The sequence below is a fragment of the Mastigoproctus giganteus genome, chromosome 5 (genome assembly GCF_048544385.1).
Source record: "Mastigoproctus giganteus isolate SK-2022 chromosome 5, ASM4854438v1, whole genome shotgun sequence".
Lineage (NCBI taxonomy): Eukaryota > Metazoa > Arthropoda > Arachnida > Uropygi > Thelyphonidae > Mastigoproctus > Mastigoproctus giganteus.
In genome coordinates, this window is record NC_143579.1 from 166,125,020 (window position 1) to 166,150,503 (window position 25,484).

Below are 25,484 nucleotides of genomic sequence, written 5' to 3' on the forward strand. Positions count from 1 at the left end.
TTTGTGACACTGTTGAACTGAATTATAACACTCACTGAGAACGTTTGTTGGATGACAGAATTTACGTTTGATTGCACAATATTTTGTTGTCAGTGGCTTGGAAAAAGCCAACTCTGAGTACTGTTAAGTTCTGCATTAAAGTGGTAGCAATAGGGGGGGGGGGAGGGAGAATTCTCACCAACCAACACAAAAAGTGAATGTAACACATGTTATTCTGTTATACACAGCTGTGCATCAGAGATATGAAAATAGCCGAATCAACCCAATCCCATCAACCCCACACTTCGGCGCATATATTACAATTGTTTCTGTGATCGAAACATTAAATTTTATAAACAAGAACACTTCTCATTTTCTTTAACAATCGTTCCTCAACAAGCTCATCATATGACAGTCTATGGTATACTTCATCTGTCATATTTTATTTTGAAACACTGTTGAAAATGATACCAGCAACTAACAAGGGGGACAGCAATATTTTGAATAACCACACTCTGAAACAAAATATACTCGACGTTAATGAGTTTTCTTAATAAATAAACTTACCTTTATTCAAAGTAAAATGAAATTTTAAAAAGAACATTTTCAAAAACTTTCACATTCCTTTGTTTTTGTATATGATTTAAAACTGATACTAACGACAGTCTCAAGTACAACCGCAATTCAAAAAAAAACAAGTAATAATAAAACACCAATTCCTGTACAACTTTATCACACTTACGATGCGACTAAAAGTGAAGAATCCGAAATCATTATAAGTACCATCTACTTTCGAAGAAGCTTTACTAGAAGTGACGTCACATCTAATGACATTTCTAAACGAATTATCCATTAGATGGCAGCACTAGAGTCGTTGGTAGCATGGCGATTCTACTGTTGTGGTGATAGTCATGTCAAAACGTTTTAATGCTCTAGCGGCACCACTAATTTCACACTTTTTGTTTATATTTGTAATTATTTTGGATTTCGTGGACGGTGAGTTATATAAATGAATAGTGTAGCTTTCATTATATTTAGCACATCTGGTTAGGCATTTGTTTTAATAATTAGTTTCTCTGAAACATCTCTGCTGTGGTAGTTTTTGAGCAAGGCATTTTATTTCTTTCCTGACGGTGTAAATCCTTTGCATTATTAGAAAATGCTCAATGTAAGCAACTGTCAGCAAAATTTATGGGATTTAGTTTCGTGGGATAGTTTTCAGACGGTGAATTTAGAATTTCGATTCAACTGAAATTCTCTGTGCTCTAGAATTTGAGTTCAGAAAATCATTTCGTAGCTGTTTCGTTCCGTTTTTTTATATCGAAAAGTTTAATCTGATGTTCAAGAAAGATTTCACTTTTGGACTAACCGTTTGGTGTTTGTGCAGTAACTGTTGCCAAATGTGGTTATATGCCATTTGGATTTTGAGTTTTCACTCTGACTTGTGTGGGGGGGGGACCGGTGAATTTTACAGACTTGTAATTAAAAAATTAATTTGCTAAATGTTATTCATTATTGGGGGGAAAAATTACTATAAAGACTTCTTTTGGGAAAACTACATTTCTAATTCCAGTTCAGGACTTTATCAAAACCATAGTTTAATATTGTGGTACATGATAAAAGTTTTTTTTTGTGAAAACCTCAAACACGAGAGGTATTAGAACCTATAGTAATTGGTTCGTGCTTGGGTTGGAGGTGAGAAGACGAGAGGATGTATTTGTTGACATTAGACTTGAACTTCTGTAGACTGTAATTTTCAGGAAAGACATATGAAGGAAGATGAAAAGTTGGTTTTGTGAGTTTGAAGTTGGGCAGTAAATGGATGTTGGCTGGTGGCGGCACGTGTTCGGTGTATTTTGAAAGTGAGAGCAGGAATTATAGAAGCCAATTAAGAACAACAGTGCCCATGGAAGTATCTATAGAAAAGGCATGCAGCAGAAACAGTACATCTATGAGATTGCGAGTGGAGAGACTCTATTAGATATGAGTCATTAATTAACCTAACTGCCCTCTTCTAAATGGAATTTAGAAGCCTGAGAGAGGTTTTGGGGCACCACCTCAGATGTGGGAACAATATTCCATGGTAGTGCAGATTTGCAATTTGTACAGGGTGAACAGCTGTTTGGAAGAAAAGTAACGCCGAGAGCGAAAGAGAACCAAGTTTTTTAGATGCAGAGGAAGCAATATTTGTAATGTGCTTGTGCCAAGAGAGATTAGAAGTCAGGGTAATCCCCAAAAGGCGCCTCCATAGCCAGGTGGGCAGGAGCAGCAGTGCGTAGCACACGCTTCTTGATTAGACCGGGGTTCGAGCCCGTGACCACCAAATACGGAGGATGCGGAAAGGTCAGGGAATGACCACCACATATCCCCGGACCAATATGGCCTTAGTTGCTAATGCTCCTAAAAACCAAAAAACAAACAAACAATCCCCAAAAGAGATATATCAACTTGCCTAGAAATTGGAGTGTCACCAAAGATAAGCATAGGAGCAGAAGAATCCTTTTTGCGAGATATAAGACAAGACTGAGTTTTAGAAGAATTGAAATCAACTAAGTTGTCTTTGCACCACTGGAGAATTACCTGGAAATCAGCATTTAAGTAATTGGTAGCGGATATTCGAGAAGTTGAAGCTGATTAAGGAGGGCAAGGTTTCTCAAAATGGAAAGTGGAATGCAATGTGCTATCATCGCAAAACGATGGATAGGATTTCCAAAAGAGGCGGAAATTCTCTAACAACAAAATTCTTGTTATATTATTTAATATGGTATCTCTAAGTGAGAACTTGGTTATAGGTTAGCATCTAACCTGCTCTTTTGAGATGTAGATATTTCATAATGTATATTTAAAGATTTGTATTAATGTATGCTTAATGAATCTGTTCCATGGAAAATAATGGAGTTGGTGGTTAAGAAATTAATACAGATAGTCATCTCCCATAGGTGACCACAGAAATACAAAAATGATTTTGGCACCACCACTCACGTAGGTAAATAGGCTCTTATAGGAGATATTTCAGCTAAGTGCATAGTAATCACAGTGCACTTCAGACATTGCTGCGGTGCAATTTACAGTGGCTACATGGTGAATGCATCAGCAGTGAGCTACACATATTTAGCCAATCTGTTTATTTTCATTTCATACTTTAATCAGTTTCTGTAACGTAACTGTACACAACTGTTATTATATTAAAGTTAGGTTACCAAAATTTGCATAGGAAGTCCACAATTCAGAAATTCACCATGTTGTCACCATAGAGTGCCACAGCATGGTTTGTGATAGCTACATGTAGAATGCATTGGCAGTGAGCTAAAAACTGCAGCACACTTTGTCTTTCCTCCTCTTATATGTTGCTGATCTTTTAATCCCACCACATCAATCAGCCAGTTGTTCCAGAAATATATCGCTCATTTCTTTCAAAAATACTCAGATGTAATTTATTCATATTTTCAAAATAACGACCATCTCTTAAGTATACACGAAAGAAATAAGCATTTTGTCAAATTGTCAAGCGAGCCACTGCAAACACTTTGTGGAAATTGACTATCCATACTTACTAATCTATGGTATTAAAGGAGTAGTGCAGGACTATCTAGGCAGGAATACAATTGTACAGTGGTCACAGCATGGATTTGTTAAGGATGATCTTGGCTTACCATTCTGATTAGATAGTACTTAGTATTGATACAGTAATAAAGGAAATGAATGCAAAAAAATTTTGACATCATACTTAGATTTCAGAAAATCTTTTAATATTGTTCCACATAAAAGACTGCAGTACAAATTGAAACAATTTAGCTTAATGACCGGTGGCACGTTATCCTATAGGCAAAAAAAGACATCTGTCTAGGGCTGCGATCAGAAGGGGCCCCAAAATCACTGTTTAAAAACTCATTGCTGTTTTTTACTAATATTTTTTAAGCGATTTTAATTGGAATCAACTTTCTACCTGCCAAGGTCAATAAACTTTACTTGAAGATTAATTTGAAAATTATATATATATATTTTTTCCAAACTGGTTTTACCGATTTTGATGAAATTTTATACTTAGTTCTTATGTCATATAATTTGTTTTCATTGTCACAATAAAATGAAATTGAAAATGTTCTTTATTAGTTTTTTCTTTAGATGAGGCCCCCAAATTCCATTTTTCCTTGGGCCCCATGAAGGTATAATGCACCACTGTTAAGGACAAGTACTGTTATGGATAAAAGAGTGGTTGAGTGAGAGAGAGCAAGAGAGTGATTATCAGTGAGCACTGCTTCTTGGACAAGTATTAATAGTGGACCAGGGTTCAGTACTGGGCCCATCATTGTTTTTCAGTATTTATTAATGATATTGATATGTCATTTATTAACGATGTTGAAGATGGTATGAAGGTTAGCAGGATGGTTAACAACAACAACAATCAGGGTATGCTACTGCAGTGAGATTTAGAAAAAATAGGCAGTGGGCTGAGAAATAACAATTTAAATTTAACATTGATATATGTAAGGTACTACATAAGGATGGCAGCAATTCAAGAATAACATACCAACTGGGTAGTGCCATACTGAGGGTAGTAGAGAATGAAACAGCCCCAGTAATTGTGAAGTCAGATATGAAAGGCCGCTAGGACAGCTAATAGGGGGTTTGTCAATTATATACAGTAATTTTGCCAGCAAAGATAAGAAGGTGATTGTCCTCTTGTTTAAGGCAATGGTTACACCACATTTTGAGTACTAGGTCTGGAATCCTCATTTTAGAAAGGATATGGAAAAATTGGAGCAGGTAAAGAAAAGGTCAATGAGATTAGTGAGGATAACAAAAGGGTACTCTTACCAAGAAAGGCTACATTTCTACAAACTGCAGCATCAGTTTGCCTAGGAAACTAGGCACCTGTGAGGAGATATGATTGAATTATTTAGGGATTTGAATAGTTGAATGGTCAGCTAAGTGCATTCTTCCCTTGCTCAGACACAACATATGAAGTGTCAAAAAATTAAATTGAGGATGTTGTTGGATAGATATTTGCTTTCAGCCAGAGAGTAATTGGTTGTTTGAACAAACTACCATCCAATTGTGGAAGTGGGTGGTATGAATAAATTTAAGGAAGAACTACTGATACTGTTCCACACAAAAGTAAAAATGACTAAACTATTGTTGGAGTTAATTTGGAAATTGAGGTTTTTTTTTGTTTTTTTTTGTTGTTTGATTTTTTTTAGATGGGCCCCCCAATTTCCATTTTGCCTTGAGCCCTATGAATCATGCTGTATAAGCTTGCTTTCTTGCATAATTGGCTAATAACAGTATAAAGTGGATCAAAATGTTTCATCTCATAAGCAAAGTATTTGTTGCACACATTCTCATCTCATTTGCCTTAGCATTCCTGTCTCCACCTTGAATATCTTTATAAGTGACTAGCCGACCGGGCTAGCCGAGTGGGTAAAGTACCTGCCCGGGCAAACCAAAGGTCGCGGGTTCGATTCCCGCCTCGGGCTTGGATCAAAGTACTGCAAAAACCTTGTGAGGGTGCAATATGGCCACAGAAGCCGATGCGCCAACAACTACCAAATCAAAAAAAATAAATAAATAAAAATAAGTGACTAATTTATTCTTCTTATTAGATTCCATGACCCCCTGATAATTTTTATTCATTGTATGCAATTACATCCCTTAATTAAATAGTAATCATAGTGGCTGTTATGATTATTCAATTAATACTTCCCATTTGCATTTCTTAACAACATCGCTTGGTCATACTGAAAAGAACCCCAAAAATGTGTACAAATACAACATAAACTGCATCACATCATCTCTGACACCTATTGGTTTCTTTACTTAAATTTTTAATGGGTGATGAATTACTGCTGAAAATTGAACAGGAATATTTTTTCTTGTAGTCTCTAAAAATTCAGGACTCACAGATATCATTTTGTATATTGAGCGAAAAAAAAAATCAAATATTCTATCATGATCGTTGATTTATTTATACTCATTGCAATCATTGATATAATTAAGCACAAACAACATAATAAAAGATATATTACCAATATTCTTCCGGAGAGTTATTTGTTATATTTGCATCTTTTTTGAATAATCCTGTGTATATACAAAGGGTACTAGGAAAGTTTTGCAATACAGGTTTGTTTATTTAATTTTTTCAAAGTAATTTCCTCTACATTCAATACACCTCTCCATCCTCCGAAACCAATCTTTAAACCAGTTCTGCCAAGTTTCACTAGGGAGTAAAGCACACTCGTTGTCCCAAGCCCGTAGAAGGTCCTCATCACTGGAAAACCGCCTCCCTTTTAGCTTCATTTTCACATGCGGGAACAGTGCAAAGTCGCAGGGAGCAAGGTCTGGACTGTAGGGAGGGTGCTCGAGAAGTTTCAGTCCTGTCGTGGTCAAATATTCGGTGCAGGCTTTGGCTCGGTTAGCTGCAGCATTATCGTGATGGAGGTGCCAGGTGTCCATTCTTGACTTTGGCCGCAGGTTCTTCATAGATCCAATGACTTTAGGCAGTCATTGTTCAGTATACCACTTAGCTGTGACTGTCTTCTGCGTGTCCAAAACGACACGTTCCACAATTCCACTCGATTTGAAAAATACAGCTATCATTTTCTTCTTTACAGATCGGGATTTTCTGACAATTACGGGTGTGTCGTCATCATCAAAGACCCAAACTTTGTTTTGAGCCTTGGTCGGCAGATCGTAATAGTACAGCCAAGTCTCGTCACCTGTCACGATGTTGTTCACATACCGAGATTGTCCCTTATCAAACTTTTTTAACATCTCCCGGCACCAAGTCACACGTCGTGTCACCTGCTCTTCAGTCAGTTGATGCGGCACCCAGAGAGAACAAAGTTTCTTCACGTGCAAATGATCTTGCAGAATCGAACGAATTGCTGGTGCATTTAGGCCCAAAGTATCCTCTATCTGTTGGTAGGTCACTCGACTGTTTTCGTCAAGCATTTTCCTCACAGCAGTAACATTTTCCTCCGTAACTGACGTTCGTGGCCTTCCCGGCCTCTCAGAATCCTCCAGAGTGAAACTTCCCCTTCGGAATTCTCTATACCACCTGAATATCGTTGTACGATGGGGACAATCATCATCTAGTGCAAGAGTAATTTCTTCTAAGCACTGGTCTATGGTTAAACCACGCACGAAATTATACCGCAAAACTGTCCTTATCTCATTTCGTGACCACGATGCCATCGCAAGCACTTTACACTCTCACTACTAATGAATAACTGAGCCCATCGACTTGGCGCGGCGGCTACTATGGACGTATGAACATGTCTCAACATGCAGCAACAAGCAGCTTCCTGTGATTCATTGTTGCGTCATATTGCAAAACTTTCCTAGTACCCTTTGTATATATATATATATATATATATATATATATCTGCTTTTACCATACCAGTATCTTCAGCTCATTAGTGGAGGCATAGGAGATAATGATGCAAGAAAGCATGCTTATCTAACATCAGCCAAAAAAAAGAAACACCTTCCCATTTCATACATCTATTCACTCCAAATCTTTGTCTACTTCTGTGTTGAACTTATTTAAGTTGATCTTCACTACAAATGGAAATTTGTTCCAACTATCAACCACCTGCTGGCTAAAGGCAAATTTCCGCACATCTATTTTGCAATTGCCTTTCCTCAATTTGAATTTATGTCCCCTCAGGTGAGTAATCTGAGCAAGAGGAAGAATCCCATCAGCTTTGACCATTCGAGGCCTTGTATACCTCAATCAGATCATCTTGCAGGTGTCTAGTCTCCAGATGCTGCAATTTGCAGAACTTTTCTTTCTTGGTAAGAGCAACCCTTTGTTCCACTCACCAATCTCGTTGCCATTCTCTGCACTCATTCAGGCAGCTCTACATCCTTCCTAAAATGAGGCCTCCAGACCTATATACAGAACTCAAGGTGTGGCCTGACTATTGCCTTATACAAGCAGATAATCACCTCCTTATCCCTGCTAGCAAAATTCCTGTACATCATTGACAAAACCCCATGACCTGCTGTTTATACTGCTCAGAAAACTTCATATCTGACTGCACAATAACTCCAAGTCATATTCATTCTCCACTACCCTGAGTGTAGTACCGCACAGTTGGTACGTTACTGTGGGGTTACTGCTACACATATCCAGTACTTTACATTTTTCAATGTTAAATTTCAGTTGCCACCTCTCAGCCCATCTGCTGAACTTTTCTAGATCCTTTTGCAGTAGTATACTGTCATTAACAACCCTGCCAACCTTCATACCATATGCAAACGTGGACATTAACCCTAATATACCTTTATCAATATCATTAATAAATACAGAAAACAACAAGGGTCCCAACACCAAACCCTGGGGAACTCCACTAATAACGTTAGTGGAGTACTGCATATGGGTAGAAGTAATCCCAGAGAAACGTACCAAGACTACAATTAAGGTGGTAGAAAATGAAAAAGACCTGGGAGTAATTGTGCAGGCAGATATGAAGTTTTCTGAGCAATGCAGACAGGCTGCCAGGGCAGGTCATGGGGTTTTGTCAATGATATATAGGAACTTTGCTAGCAGGGAAAAGGAGGCGATTATCCCTCTGTATAAGGCAATGGTCAGTACTCAAGGCAGTGGCCTTGAGTACCGTGTACAGGTCTGAAGGCCTCATTTTAGGAAGGATGTAGACTTACTTGAGCATGTACAGAGAAGGGCAACAAGATTGGTGAGAGGAATGAAGGGATCCTCTTACCACAAGAGGCTTAAGTTCTGCAAATTGCAGTGGCTGGAAACTAGGCACCTGCGTGGTGATCTGATTGAGGTGTATAAGGGCTCGAATGGGTTGAGCACGCTGAATTCTGATGGGATCCTTCCACTTGTTCAGATTACGAACCTAAGGGGGCATAAATTCAAATTAAGAAAAGACAGAACAGATGTAGAATAGATGTGCGGAAATTTACCTTTAGCCAGCGGGTGGTTAATTGCTGGAACAAACTTCCATCTGTCGTTGTGGAAGTTGATAGGTTGAATAAATTTAAGGAGGAACTGGACAGGCATTTGGAGGGAATGGTGTGAATTTTTTTTATTTTTTTGGCTGATGCTGCATAAGCTCATACACATGCTTTCTTGCATCACATGCCACTTCTACTATTAGTCCACGAAGAGCAGTGTCACTTAATTACCACTGTCTTCTCCCACTCAAACATTCCCTTATCCATAGCTATATCTTATATCTACCATATATATCTATCAAGCTTATATCTACCATAGTCTTCTGTGTCACCTGATATTGTATCCCATGTATTTTTTTTCTCTGCCATGAGTCTCATTAGCTCATCTGCTATCCATTTAGGCCTAAACCTTAACCAGTATTTCTTAGTTGGGACAAAAAGCCTAGTAGCTTCTAAATTACTTCCTTGAATGTTTTCCATTTAGAATTACCACTGTCTTCTCCCACTCAACCATTCCCTTATCCATAGCAGCAAATTGTCCTTAATGCCATACTGTTCCAATTTGTATAGTAGTCTTCCATGTACAACAGTATCAAAAGTTTTCCTAAAATCCACATATATGATATCAAAATTATTTTTTTCATCCAGTTCCTTTGTGACCACATCATAGTATCCAATCAAATTTTTCAGACAAGACCCCTTAACAAACCCATGCTTTGTGTGAACAATAACTGCAGTCTTGTCTAGATGATCCTGCAGTGCTTCTTAACAAGTAACTCCATTATTTCCCCCAGAAGAGAACTAAAATTAACAGGTCTGTAATTATGCGTGTCACCCTTTGTAAATTGGGACACATTTGCACATACCGTATGCAAACATGGACATTATCCCTAATATACCTTTATCAATATCATGAATAAATACAGAAAACAACAAGGGGCCCAACACCAAACCCTGGGGAACTCCACCAATAACGTTAGTGGAGTACTGCATATGGGTAGAAGTAACCCCAGAGAAACGTACCAACTGTGTGGTACCACACTTAAGGTGGTAGAAAATGAAAAAGACCCCATGGACTGGAGAGTCCATGGGGACCTCCTCTGAATCCAAGGAAGTTTTCATAATTACAGCTAAGGGTTTCTTACTTCCTTTGCTGCCTTGTTTAATATAACTGAATAGATCCCATCCAGCCCAGGTGCCTTTCTTATGTTCAACTGCAACAATTTCTTCTCCAATTTGCTGTCAGTTATTTAAAAATCGTTTAGCTCCCTGCTGCAGTTTGATAAGCTTCTGGCCTTCACTTTGCTGCAAATATGCATCTATATTCACACATGAGTGTGAATATAGATGCAAAATACTCATTCAGTTTGTCAGCTACCTCAGCTGGATCATCAACAATCGAACCATTTGTGTCCATATCAAGTGAACCAATCTGATTCATCCCTTTCCTTCTAGAGTTTACTTAATTAAGTAAAGAAATCTTTGCTGTTTTTCTTTGGATCTATTGCCAAAGATGTCTCATAATGTGCGTTCGCTTGCCTAACCTCCTTTGCGACTTTATTGCAGACAAGCTTATATCTACCATAGTCTTCTGTGTCACCTGATAATTTGTATCCCATGTATTTTTTTTCTCTGCCATGAGTCTCATTAGCTCATCTGCTATCCATTTAGGCCTAAACCTTAACCAGTATTTCTTAGTTGGGACAAAAAGCCTAGTAGCTTCTAAATTACTTCCTTGAATGTTTTCCATTTAGAATTTGCTATTGGTAACATAATCAGTTGGTCCCATTGTATAGAATTTAAAAACTGTTTGAGACCACTGTAGTCATCTTTACGAAAGCAAAAACCCTTCCCTTTACTTCTGATGGTAGTTACATCTTTAACTAAATCCCACATCAGCACACTGATCACTGCCACCTAGTGGTTCCTTTATCTGCAGATTCGTGATGCATGAAGAATCATTACTGATAATCAGATCGAGTATTACTCCCCCTAGTTGCCGCCCGAACATGCTGTTGTAGAAAACAATCATCCAATAAATCCACAAAAGCTTTGCTAGTGTGTGAGTGACCAACCCACAAATTCCAGTCAATATCTGGGAAATTAAAATTCCTCATTATAAGACACTCTGGTTTACTGGCCCACTATTCCTCTGTGCAGTTTTTTATTCTCAATTTTGCTTTCCCGGTGCTTATGTCACACCATACTGACTCAACATTGCACTCCACCAATGTCAACTGGATTCACTTCCTTAGATTTTGTTTCTTAACCAACAGCATAAACACTCCTCCCTCCCAATTCTGCCTATGCTTTCTGTACACATTGTACTCCCCAAATTCCATTTCTGCATTCCTTATATCTATGTGACACCGCGTCTCTGATATTCCAACAATATCTGCCTTTGATATCTTGAACAGCACCTCAAACTCAGCATTGCATATAAATCTTGCTTGACCAGTTTGATTGGATACTACAATGTGGCTACAAAGGAACTGGATGCAAAAAATAATTTTGATATCATATACTTGGATTTCAGGAAAGCTTTTAATACTGTTGCACATAAAAGACTGCTGTACAAATTGGAGCAGTATGGCATTAAGGGCAAATTGCTGCTGCTATTAGCATTAGCATTAGTAGAGGCATATGATGCAAGAAAGCAAGCTTATTCAGCATCAGCCAAAAAAAAAAAAAAAAAAACCCCTCTCCCATTTCACCCCTCCGTTCGTTCGAAATACCTGTCCAGTTGAGCTTTAAATTTGTTTAGGCTATCAACTTCAACAACAAGTGATGGAAGTCGGTTCCACCAACCAACCACCCGCTGGCCAAAGGCAAATTTCCGCACTTCTATCCGACATCCGTCCTTCCTCAATTTCAATTTATGCCCTCTGAGGTGATTATTCTGAGCAAGATGAAGAATCCCATTGGCATTGAGCATGCTCAAACCATTCAAAGCCTTATACACCTCTATCAGATCACCTCGCCGGTGCCTAGTCTCCAGACTCTGTAATTTGCAAAACTTAAGCCTTTCTTCGTAAGAGCAACCCTTTGTTCCATTTACTAATCTTGTTGCCCTTCTCTGTACCCGTTCCAGCAGCTCTACATCCTTCTTGAAATGAGGCCTCCAGACCTGTATACAGTACTCAAGATGTGGCCTAACCATTGCCTTATACAAGGGAATAATCACCTCCTTATCCCTGCTAGAAAAATTCCTGTATATCATTGACAAGACACCATGAGCTACTCTTGCAGCTCGTCTGCACTGCTCAGAGAACTTCATATCTGCCTGCACAATTACCCCCAGGTCCTTTTCATTCTCCACCACTGTCAGTGTAGTACCGCAGAGTTGATACATTGCTCTGGGGTTACTGTTACCCATATGTAGTACTTTACATTTGTCAATGTTAAACTTCATTTGCCACCTCTCAGCCCATCTGTTCAACCTTTCCAGATCCTGTTGCAGCAGCATAGCGTCAGTAGTGTCCTTAACGATCCTGCCAACCTTTGTATCATCTGCAAAGTTAGACATTAAACTTGATATCCCATCATCAATATCATTCATAAACACCGAAAACAACAATGGACCCAACACTGAACCTTGAGGAACTCCACTAATAACATTAGTCCACGTTGAGCAGTGTCCATTGATTACCACTCTCTGTCTTCTGCCACTCAACCATCCCCTTATCCATAGCAGCAATTTGCCTCCAATGCCACACTGCTCCAATTTGTGCAGCAGTCTTCCATGTGCAACAGTATCAAAAGCCTTTCTAAGATCCAAATATATAATATCAAAGTTATTCCCTGCATCCAGTTCTTTTGTGACTACATCATAGTATCCAATCAAATTGGTCAGGCAAGACCTGCCCTTAACAAAACCATGCTGCGTCTGAGCTATAACTGAATTCTTGTCTAGATGATCCTGCAGTGCTTCTTTAACCAGTGCCTCCATTAATTTACCTGGAACAGAAGTTAAACTAACAGGTCTATAATTACTTGTGTCAGCCTTTGATCCTCCTTTGTGAATTGGGGTTACATTTGCACATCTCCAGTCTATGGGTACCTCCCTTGAGTCCAAAGAAGCTCTCATAATTATGGCTAGGGGTTTGCATACTTCCTTTGCTGCCTCCTTTAATATAACTGGATAGATCCCATCCACCCCAGGTGCCTTTTTTATGTTTATCCTCAACAATCTCTCCTCCACTTTCCTCTCAGTTATTACAAAATCATCCAGCTCACTGCCAATGTTTACTTTACCTACATCATTCTCCTTCCTGAATAACTCCTCATGCGTGAATGTAGATGCAAAATACTCGTTTAGATTGTTAGCCACCTGAGCAGGTTCCTCAACTGTTGAACCATCAATATCCAGTGGACCAATCTGATTCATCCCTTTCCTTCTCGAGTTCAAGTATGTAAAGAACTCCTTTCTGTTTTTCTTTGCATCCTTTGCCAAGGATTTTTCGTAGTCTGCCTTTGCCTGCCTAATCTCCTTTGTGACTTGGTTACAGACCAACTTATATCTATCATAGGCTTCCATGTCACCCATTAATTTGTATGTATCCCATGCATTTTTCTTCTCTGCCACATGTCTCATTAGTCCATCTGACAACCATTTAGGCCTAAACCTTGAACAATATTTCTTAGTTGGTATGTAAAGCCTGGTAGCCACCAAGATTAGTTCCTTGAATGCTTCCCATTTTGAGTTTGCTGTTGGTAACATCATCAGTTGGTCCCACTGTATAGAATTTAAATACTGTCTCAGACCATCATAGTCGCCTTTACGAAAACAAAAACCCTTCCCTTTACCTCTGATGGTAGTTACCTCCTTGAGTAAATCCCACTTCAACACACTGTGATCACTGCCACCTAGTGGTTCATTTATCTGCAGGTTCCTAATGCATGAAGAATCACTACTGATAATCAGATCAAGAGTATTGCTCCCTCTTGTTGCCTCACGAACATGCTGATGTAGAAAACAATCATCCAATAAATCCACAAAAGCCTTGCTAGTGTGCGAGTGACCAACCCACAAATTCCAGTCAATATCTGGGAAATTAAAATCCCCCATTATAAGACTCTCTGATTTACTGGCCCACTCTATTTCCCTGTACAATATATTATTATACTCATCAGAGTCATTAGGCCTATAGCACACTCCTACTCTCAATTTTGATTTCCCTATGCTTATGTCACACCAAACTGACTCGACACTGCCCTGTCCATCGATGTCAACTGGCTTCACTTCCTTTGACTTTATGTGTTTCTTAATTAATAGCATAACCCCTCCTCCCCTCCTTTCCTGTCTATCCTTTCTATATACATTGTATTCCCCAAATTCCAGTTCCGCATTACTTATATCTGTGTGACACCACGTCTCTGATATCCCAACAATATCTGCCTTTGATGTTTTGAGCAATACCTCAAATTCATCAAATTTATTTACCAAACTCCTAGCATTGGTGTACACGCAGGTATACATGCACCTGTTTCTATTCTTAGCTACCCTAACACAACCCATGTGTTTACTTGTAACGCAATGACTACCAGCAGTCTCTGAAATATCCTGCATCTTGTTTTTCAGACTTCTGCTCATTTGAATAGAAGCAGTGCAAGAATCACTTCCACCTCTGCCAGTGGCTACTGTTAATCTATTAGTCCTTGTATCCCCCCCAACTAGCAGTTTTCCGACCCACCTAACACTGCCTCGACAGCATCAGCAAAAATTCTTGCACCCTTTCTATTTAAGTGTATCCCATCCCTGTAGAAGCAATCTCTCCTGTTAACAAGTACAGTTCAGGCTGAAAAAAATTCTACCCCTTGAGCCTTGCACAATCCCTCCAGGGCCGAATTGATCGACAAGGCTCTCATCATATACTCCCTCCTATCGTGTCTGGGCAGAATTGCAGACACTTTCAAGTTCAACCCTAATTCACGGCTTTTTTTCAACAGTGACCTGTACTTGCTAAGTAATTCCGCCGGTCTCCTACTCTTAATATCATTTGTGCCAACGTGTACAACTATATCACCTTTTGTGCCCTTAAAAGATGATATCCGCTCTACAACGTCATCAACCTTTGCCCCTGGCAGACATACCCTGGTCCTATTCCACCTATCCTTTTTACAAAGCATGTTCCCCGTTTCCCTGACAATAGAGTCACCAACAACTACTAGTTCCTGTGGGACCAGCGCATTCTGCCTTGGGGGCTGCCCCTGTGTTGCCTGATGACCAAGTGCAAGCTCTGGCGTTGATGTGGGCAGCTGAGAGCTTGATGGACCCCCTCAATTTATTTCCTTCGAGGGCATCCACCCTGTCCTTCAAGGTCTCATAAAGGCCCATAACAACGCTGAGTTGTCGCTTGATTTCCTTGCACTCCTTACATCGTGCACACACAAAGTCATCCCCCTTGGCAGTATCATGTCCTGTACCCGACTGCTCCGCAAACATCAAGCAAACAGTGCATTTTAATAGACTGTGATTCAGAGGGCAACTGCCCCCCTCAGTTCTCCCCTGAACCACAGCACTCCCATTAGCTTGAGCCTTTTGCTTTGCTGCTCTGGTCAGCGTCATGATTCCAATTTAATTCAATAAAATTTAAAACAAAAATTAAATCCTTAAGTTATATCCCAAAACAGTTATGTTATATATATATATTTTTTTTTTTTTTTTTCGGTATCTAATGTTCCCTTTATACAACTTCCGTATCACGTGTACCACTATAGTTATGTATTAATTATTTGTTACGATTAAGTCGTTATATATATTTATAGAGTTAAAAATACAATTTAATTGACAATAAAGTTTATCAAGATTAATAGATTTACTGATTAATTGACAATATTATATTATGCAGTATACTACACTAAGCTTATGCTATCGTGTAAAAATGGCGGGAATTCATGAACGGTATTTCTACGGACTCGTAAGTATTGATTAGCTTCGAAATCTCGCTATCTCAATTTAGAATAAACTAAGGATCCTGACTAGGTCTATAATCTACTTATAGAAGATAATTTGATATAACAATTGGTTAATAAATCGACTAAATTTGGTTAAAAGACCTCTCGTTCAATTTGTGACACGTGGATTTGATACCGTTACCGATACTAAGTAATATCTACGAAATCTCTGTCTAAGTTAAACTTTAAACTAAGTATCGTAACTAGGAATATAAAGATACTCTAGAAAATAAGTTAATATGACAATTTAAACTAATAAAGCAGAAAATAAATCAGGAAAAACTTCTCTGTTTGAAGAGCTTTAAGGAGCAATGTCTGCACAAGCTATCCTATAGATAAAGGGCTGGTTGAGTGGGAGAAAACAGAGTGGTAATTAATGGGCACTGCTCTTAATGGATTAATGTTTTTAGTGGGCCCCCAGGGTTCAGTATTGGGACCATTGTTTTATGTTTTTATCAGTGTTATTGATGAAGGCATATCAGGCTTGTTGTCTAAGTTTGCAGATGATACAAAGGTTGGCAGGGTTATTAATGATGGTAATTATGATATGCTGCTGCAACAGGATCGAGAAAAGTTAGGCTGAGAGGTTGCATCTAATGTTTAATGTAAAGTACTGCATATGGGTAACAGTAACCTGAGAGTAATGTACCAACTGTGTGATACTGCACTCAAGGTAGTGGAGAATGCAAAAGACCTGGGGGTAACTGTGCAGTCAGATATGAAGTTTTCAGAGTATTGTAGACACACAAGGCAGTGGTTTTCATCCGGGGTGCCACAGCAACATTCCAGGGGTGCCACATAATTTGGGTTTAAGTTACTTAAACTTATAATTATTTTTTAATTTATATGTTTATTTCATTATAAAATGATGTACAGTATCTTTTTAAATTTGTGGGGATCTATAATTTATGTTTACTTAGTACCCCTATATAAAGAATAAAATTATATACTGTATATATATAATTTGTATTATGGAATGTAATTTTTATAATTATATTATTATATAAATATCATATAACATATATATATATATATACACACACACACACACACACACACACACACACACACACACACACACACACACACACACACACACACAGGGTTGTTAAAATTAAAGTATCTCTATGTAGCGGGCTCTGGAGCGAGTTTTAAGGCTCTTACTGAAGAGAAATTTGGGCAACTGGTACAATAAAGAATGCACCCGCCATTTATTGGGGGAAAAAAAAATTAGTTACAAAATTTGTCACTATATGGCACTGAGGCAATACAAATCATTCGAACAGTGCTTTAATTGTTTAATGAGTCCTCCATTTTGATCAACAAGTTTCCATTCGAAGAACAGCATTTTTTACAGTAGAACCTAACATGTCAACTGGAATAGCCAGCACATGACATCTAATGCTGTCCTTCAGATCTGCCTGAGTTTGACATCCTTCCCAATACACCTGGTTCTTCAAAAAACCCAACAACCAGAATCGCATGTGGTGAGATCCGGTGATCGGGGTGGCCAAGATGTCTAGAAACAATGGCTGATAACCCGTTCATCTGTAAAGTGTTGCCTTAGCAATCTTTGGACACAATGGTGGATGTGGGGGTGGCGCATCATCTTACAGGTGCCTCCGTAGCCAGGTGGGAAGGAGCAGCAGTGCGTAGCACACGCTTCTTGATTAGACCGGGGTTCGAGCCCGTCACCACCAAATACGGAGGATGCGGAAAGGTCAGGGAATGACCACCGCATATCCCGGAGCAATATGGCCTTAGTTGCTAATGCTCCTAAAAATCAAATAACAACAACAACAACAGCATCATCTTACATGAATATGGTATCCTGAAGGCACCCACGTTGTTGCAGCTCTGGTATTGCGAAATTTTCCAACATTTCATAATATCGCTGTCCAGTGATGGAACAGGTGCAGGGTCCAGTCGGTGTTACCTGTTCCAAAAAAATATGGCCCAATCACGAATGTGGCCATAAATCCACACCACACTGTTACTTTTGAAGAATGCAAGGGGACCTCTTCACTGAAGTGCGAATGTGAAGTGCATCACCATGCTTTAGCTGCTGTAGCATGTGCATCTTGTAAGGATGGTACCGCAACACCTGACGCATTACTAGCCTTACAGTGGAATACGGCATGTCCGCTTCATGAGAAACAGCTGGCACCCTTGTGCTACCACATGGAGATTGACTTTATAAATCCACGACAGCCATAGCCACATCTTCAACATGAGAGGAGTCCACTCATTTTTGACCTCTACCTGGTTGAACACCAAGATGTCCTGTCGCTTCAAATTTTGCAGTAATTTTGCATAGAGTAGAAACAGTCATAGGTCCACGTGGGCCTTATGCGCTTCTGACGCTGGAATTCTCTGATAGCCACAGCTGCATTGTTGCTGTTCTGATAGTTTAGCTTTACTAATAGCGCCTTTTCCTTATGATTTTGAAGAGTGCTTTGCTTTTATACAGTACAGTAGAGCTGAGTAGTGGCACTGTAGCAATAACTTACAATTATGCAAATAACGTAACGTATTTGCATAATCATAACTAAGGTAGTTATGCGCCATAAAGCGACAAATTTTGTAACTATTTTTTTTTTTTTTTTTTTCCCCAATAAATGGTGAGTGCATTCTTTATTGTACCTGTTTTCCAAATTTCTCTTCAGTACGACCCTTAGAACTCGCTCCAGAACCTTCTTAATTGAATGGTCTGCTTTGAATGGTTTGATCAAGCTCAATGCTAATGAGATTCTTCCTCTTGCTTAGATTATGCACGAGGGGGCATAAATTGAAATTGAAAAAAGACAATTGCAGAATAGATGAACAGAAATTTGCGTTTAGTGAACAAGTGGTTGTTTATTGGAACAAACTTCAATCTGTCGTTCTGGAAGTTGATAGCTTAAATAGATTCAATGAAAAACTGGACAAAGTTTTGGAGTAAATAGATAGTTGAAATGAGATTTTTTTTTTTTTTTTTTCAGCTAAAACTGCATAAGCTAGCATTCTTGCATCTTATGTCAATGCTAATGCTAATAACTACATTTCCTGTTAGTATCCCTAGCATTCCTTGAAAATTATCCTGCCTTTCTATGTCCAAATAGACATAAATACAAGAATCAGTTCTACCATCAGTTCTGTATATGCCCCCCTACCCCCACACACCAATCAAAAATTAGCCGTTTCCCAAACCGCCTACATTATTATTATTATTATTATTACTAGCCACATAGTGCAAGGATGTCTGAGGTTTATGCTTAATATCTATGCTGTCATCTGTTCTACCCTATGATCTTTGTAGAATCTCTTCCGATTAAAATGATTGACACAGGCTTGCATCATGAACTACCTCCCATCGTGCCTTGGCAGAATACTAGATAATTTCACATTTAGTCCCAACTCGTGGCTTTTTCCCATTATCACATCATACTTATTAAGCAAAGCCAAAGATTGCCTATTCTTAATATTATTAGTACCAACATGTGCAATTAATATCATGTTTTTTACTTTTACCCTTCTATAATTGTTCTAAAATGTCTCTAACTTTTGCCCCAGTAGACATACCCTGGTCTCTTCTACCTATCCTTATTACATAAAATATTCCCTTTTGTCCTGACAGTAGAATCACCAAAAATAGCTACCTCCTGTGGACTAGTGCTTCTTGCAGTAATGCTGCCATGCAACTATATGTAGATGGGTAAACTAGCATTCATTTGGACAGCTGAATACTTCATGAGTTCCTCATTTTAATTCCTTTTGAGAGCAGTAAATCTTTTCCTCAAGCACTCATATTTTTACATCAAAATGTAAATTTCTCTGTTATTTTCTCACTGTCCCTGTACCATATACACACAGGCACCCTGTAGCATTATATCCAGTTACACTCAGTTCTGCAATAAGGCCTTTGCCACCATCAATCCCTCCCCCCTTCTCAAGCCAAGGCACCCTCAATAAGCTGGGAGATGTACTTTGCTTTCCTAATCTGTAACGTAATTTCAGTTGAAAAATTAAATTACAGCAATGTATCTCAGTATCGAGCTATTCCACAAATTTATTTTTTATTATGCTTATGCTTGGATACAGGTAGCAGTTAGCTGTTTCCTGTACATCAGGGGTCGGCAACCTTTTTTTGAGTAAAGAGCCGTTTTTGCTCAAATTAAAAAAGAGAGAGAATCCGAAGAGCCTCAGCTCAAGCTGGGAGGAGGAGGAGGAGGGGTGGGGGAGTTTTTTAAGAATTATAAAAGAATGGGAAGGTGTTTTATTAAAAAATATATATTTTTTGAAATATTATTTATTAATAATGAAAAAACGTAACAAACATCCAATTAGGTACGAATTAATGTGACTTTTGCTGCTGAACTTCTTGAGTGAGTCTCTCAACATCAGGCTCTCAACATCATTGTTCAGACGGTTTCTTGATTTATTTTTAATATAGTTCATGTTTGAAAATATTTGCCCGCAGAAATTCGTTTAACCAAAAACTGAGAGAAGTCCAAATATTTTCAAATTTGTATGTGTCCGGTAAGCTACTCTATGCATCGAACACAATTTGGTCTTGCTTTTTCAACTCGTTCATCGCCGTCCATTTGTGTAGAATTGCAAGGTTAGCCTTTTGCCTCTCCAAATCCTGAATTTCAAGGCATTTTAATCTTGCACTCCACATCCTTGATTTTTAAGTCCTCTAACTCCATTTCAAATTATGCTTCATATGGGCTAAAAGTTAGAGCCACAGTTACATGCTCAAAGAGCCTCATGTGGCTCTTGAGCTGCAGGTTGCCGACCCCTGCTGTACATGGTGTAACAAGGTTTTGATTTGGTTACTCATAGCTGATCTATGATTAACTAAGCACCACATAGAGTTCATGCTTTTAATTATTTGACTTTTGTAGAGATAGTTCACACACTGATGGTTTTATTTTCACCCCTTTCATTCCACATTTTTCAGTATGGTTACCCATTTATTATTTAATTTATTTTATTTTTATTTTCTGTCTTGAGTTAGATTGGTGTTATTACTCATATAATTATGATTTAGCCAATTATTGTGTATTTTGCTTTTTAGTATTGTTTGTTAATAGTTTAGTTGCATATGCACACTTTGTTTGGTCTTCTTGAAACCTTTTTTTTTTTTTGCCTTATTTGCTTCAGATTTTAGGCAGTGTTGACCGTATAGGCATTTTTCTTTTTTCAGTTTCTTTCTATGAGCAGGCACGACAGCAATGCAATCCTGTAGGAACTTACATGAAGAGATGTCCCCAAATGAAGATTTCTCTGTAGTTGTTCATTTGGTTTGTTAAAATGTCCTTAACATGTTCTTTTGGTACGTTATTTCTCTACTAGCAGGTGTCAGTATTTGCTTTTAGGTTTATGCAGGGATATGGTTTGCATTATTCTGGGCTATGTTTGTATCTGTCATAAAAATATTCTGAGGTCCATTAATAAGAATTTGTTAATTTCTTTCTTTTATTTATTGTTTATTTTGTTATTGCCTAGATTAGAAGTAACAGCTGCAGCAGTTTCTCATATGTGCTATCATCATCAGCCATTTTCAATCCACTGCAGGATGAAGGCCTCTCCAGCAACTTTCCAGTTCCTACTATTTTGAGCACTGGCCATCCATTTACTACCCACAAACTCATGAATTTCATCTATCCATCTCCGCCTTTGTCTTCAGGTTTTCTTCTAGCTCCTCTTGGGTACCATTCTGTTATTTTCTTAGTCCATCCGTCATCATATCTTCGAGCTATGTGTCCTGCCCAAGACCATTTTAGTTCTTTAGTTTTGATAAGAATGTCCTTTACTTGAGTTTGTTGCCTAATCCAGGTGTTTCTCTTCTTATCTAACAGTTTGATTCCCAATATGATTCGTTCCATTCTTCGCTGTGTAGTTCTCAGCTTCTCTTCCATTCTTTTGGTGAGTGCCCAAGTTTCACTTCCATAAGTCATGGTGGGGAGTATACATTGATTCATTATTTTACGTTTCAGACAAACTGGGATATTGCCCTTCAGTATGTGACTATATTTCCTGAATGCTATCCATCCAAAATTTATTCTTCTCTTGACTTCCAGCCATTTATCATTATTACAGCTAATAACTTGTCCCAGATAAGTATATGACTCCACCTTTTCAATTACTGCTCTTTTAATCATTATTTCCCTTTCCATGGCATACTTGTTCATCATTACTTTTGTTTTAGCCATATTCATCTTTAGTCCAAAATCCTTACTAGCTGTGCATAACTCATTAAGATTTTCCTCTAATTCTTTGGGATCATGGCTTATGACCACAATGTCATCTGCAAATCGTAAATGGTTTAGGTACTCTCCGTTCACATTGACTCCTTTCTGCGACCAGTCTAATCTTCTGAAAGCTTCCTCAAGGGCAGCAGTAAACAGCTTCGGAGATATTGTGTCTCCTTGTTGAGCTCCTTTCTCAATTTTAAATATTCTACTGTCATTGTCTAGTCTAATAAAGGAGGTAGCACTCTCATATATTTTCTTCAAAATCATAATATATGGGGTATCAATGCCTTGTCTTTCCAGTTCCCGAAACATTGCCTTATGCTGTATGGAGTCAAATGCCTTTTCATAATCCACAAATGCCAGGCATAATGGTGTTTTATATTCATTTGCTTTCTCCATTAGCTGTGATATTAATTGAAGGTGATCCATAGTTGAGAATCCTGTCCTAAAGCCAGCTTGCTCTTTCGGTTGATTCTCATCAACTATTCTTTCTAATCTGTTAGTAATGACCCTTGTGAACAACTTGTAGATGTGGGATAACAAGCTAATTGGTCTATAATTTCCAATTTCTGATTTATCTCCTTTCTTATGCAGCAAAACTATGATTGCATTATTCCACTGCTTAGACGTCACACCTTTTCTAATGCACTTTGTGAAGAACCTTGCCAATTTTTGTGTTATGTCTCTTCCTCCCAATTTTAACAACTCTACAGTAACTTCATCTTCCCCCGGGGCTTTCTGATTCTTCATTTTCTTCAATGCATGTTCTACCTCATCAGGAAGAATATTGGGTATGTCGTATGTGTTGCTACTTTGCAATCCATCTTCCCCACTGCTGGCATCATTTCTCTGCTCCTTGTATAATTCTCTATAGCATTAGCATTAGTAGAGGCATTTGATGCAAGAAAGCAAGCTTATGCAGCATCAGCCAAAAAAAAAAAAAAACCCACTTCCACTTCACCCCTCTGTTCGTTCAAAATACCTGTCCAGCTGAGCCTTAAACTTATTTAGGCTATCAACCTCCACCACAAGGGATGGCAGTCTGTTCCACCAACCAACCACCCGCTGGCTAAAGGCAAATTTCCGCACGTCTATCCTACATCTGTCTTTCCTCAATTTGAATTTATGCACTCTCAGGTGATTTTTCTGAGCTAGAGGAAGAATCCCATCAGCATTGAGCATGCTTAAACCATTCAAGGCTTTATACACCTCTATCAGATCACCTCGCTGGTGCCTAGTCTCCAGACACTGTAATTTGCAAAACTTAAGCCTTTCTTCGTAAGAGCACCCCTTTGTTCCATTCACTAATCTTGTTGCCCTTCTCTGTACTCGTTCCAGCAGCTCTACATCCTTCTTGAAATGAGGCCTCCAGACCTGTATACAGTACTCTAGGTGTGGCCTGACCATTGCCTTATACAGTGGAATAATCACCTCCTTATCCCTGCTGGAAAAATTCCTGTATATCATTGACAATACTCCATGAGCTACTCTTGCAGCCCGTCTGCACTGCTCAGAGAACTTCATATCTGCCTGCACAATCACCCCCAAGTCCCGTTCATTCTCTACCACTGTCAGTGTAGTACCACAGAGTTGATACGTTGCTCTGGGGTTGCTTTTTCCCATGTGTAGTACTTTACATTTGTCAATGTTAAACTTCATTTGCCACCTCTCAGCCCATCTGCTCAACCTTTCCAGATCCTGTTGCAGCAGCATAGTGTCAGTAGTGTCCTTGACAACCCTGCCAACCTTTGTATCATCTGCAAACTTGGACATTAAGCTTGATATACCATCATCAATATCATTTATAAATACAGAAAACAATAATGGACCCAACACTGAGCCCTGAGGGACTCCACTAATAACATTAGTCCACGATGAGCAGTGTCCATTGATTACCACTCTCTGTCTTCTCCCCCTCAACCACCCCTTTATCCATAGCAGCAATTTGCCTCCAATGTCACACTGCTCCAATTTGTGTAGCAGTCTTCCATGTGCAACAGTATCAAAAGCCTTTCTAAGATCCAAGTATATAATATCAAAGTTATTCCCTGCATCCAGTTCTTTTGTGACTGCATCATAGTATCCAATCAAGTTGGTCAGGCAAGACTTCCCCTTAACGAAACCATGCTATGTCTGAGCTATAACTGAAGTCTTGTCTAAATGATCCTGCAGTGCTTCTTTAACCAGTGCCTCCATTAATTTTCCTGGAACAGAAGTTAAGCTCACAGGTCTATAATTACTTGTGTCAGCCTTTAATCCTCCTTTGTGAATTGGGGTCACATTTGCACATTTCCAGTCTATGGGTACCTCCCCTGAGTCCAAGGAGGCTCTCATAATTATGGCTAAGGGTTTGCTTACTTCCTTTGCTGCCTCCTTTAATATAACTGGATAGATCCCATCCACCCCGGGTGCCTTTCTTATGTTTATCTTCAACAATTTCTCCTCCACTTTACTCCCAGTTTACTCCTAGTAGTCTTCTGCTATTTGAATTATGCCTTCTCTGCTGTTTATAAGTACACCATCGCTATTCTTCAGTTTCAGTATCATTTGTCTTTCTGTATCACTGCTCATGGCTGCTGATTTAAATCCTTTGTTTTCCCTTAATGCTTGTTCTACTTTTCTTGTGTTAAATCTTCTTATGTCCTCTCTGAGTCTCTTTCTAATGGCTTTGCATAACTCAGTATACTCATTTTCTCCCTGTCAGTGTTTTTTCTTGCTTTTCATTTGTCGTCTTCGGTTCATCATGACAAGTGTTTCTTGACTAATTTTTTCTTCTTTGGATTTCTTTTTCCCTATAGGTTTCTTGGGCTTTATCACTTTCAAAAAGTTGTGATATTCCTCGTCGATATCTTGATCCTCAGCAGTCTGCAGATGCTCAAACTTGTTCTTAAGTTGTACATACTGCTTTTTCTCCTCTTATATTATTTCAAAGACCTTTGTGTTATTTACTCGAGTCAGTTTTGTCCTTTCCTTTCCTACATCTATATCAAGTGTACATCTTACCATTCTGTGATCACTTCCAACATTTACCTTATTCAGGACAGTAAGATCATTCACAATATATCTTCTGTTAGTGAGGATGAAGTCGATTTCATTAGTAGTTAATCCATTTGGACTCTTCCATGTCCACTTTCTGTTCACCCTTTTCTTGAAAAAAGTGTTCATTACTGACAGTCCTTGAGATTCTGCAAATTCCACAAGTCTTTCACCTCTTATTTCTTTCACCAATTCCAAAATTTCCTATAGTTCCCCTTTCTGCGCTGTTTTGTCTTTTTCCAACCTTAGCATTGAAGTCTCCCATAATAATAGTATAGTGGGTTTTCTGCTCATCTGTGTGTGCTATAATAGCACTATTATATGTGCTATAATAGCATTTTAATTTGG

General features: G+C 38.7%; 1 protein-coding gene across 2 annotated transcripts in view; it reads left to right on the plus strand.

Annotated features, from left to right (window-relative positions):
* Positions 1 to 866: 866 nt before the first annotated feature.
* LOC150085814 (neural cell adhesion molecule L1) overlaps positions 867 to 25,484 on the plus strand; it is a 263,360-nt gene continuing 238,742 nt past the window's right edge. For both annotated transcript variants that reach the window (XM_090373501.1, XM_090373502.1), the window contains exon 1: positions 867 to 975. In XM_090373501.1, coding sequence (XP_090229627.1) covers positions 891 to 975 — 85 coding nt within the window. In that variant the 5' untranslated portion in view covers positions 867 to 890. The remainder of the gene's footprint in view (positions 976 to 25,484) is intronic.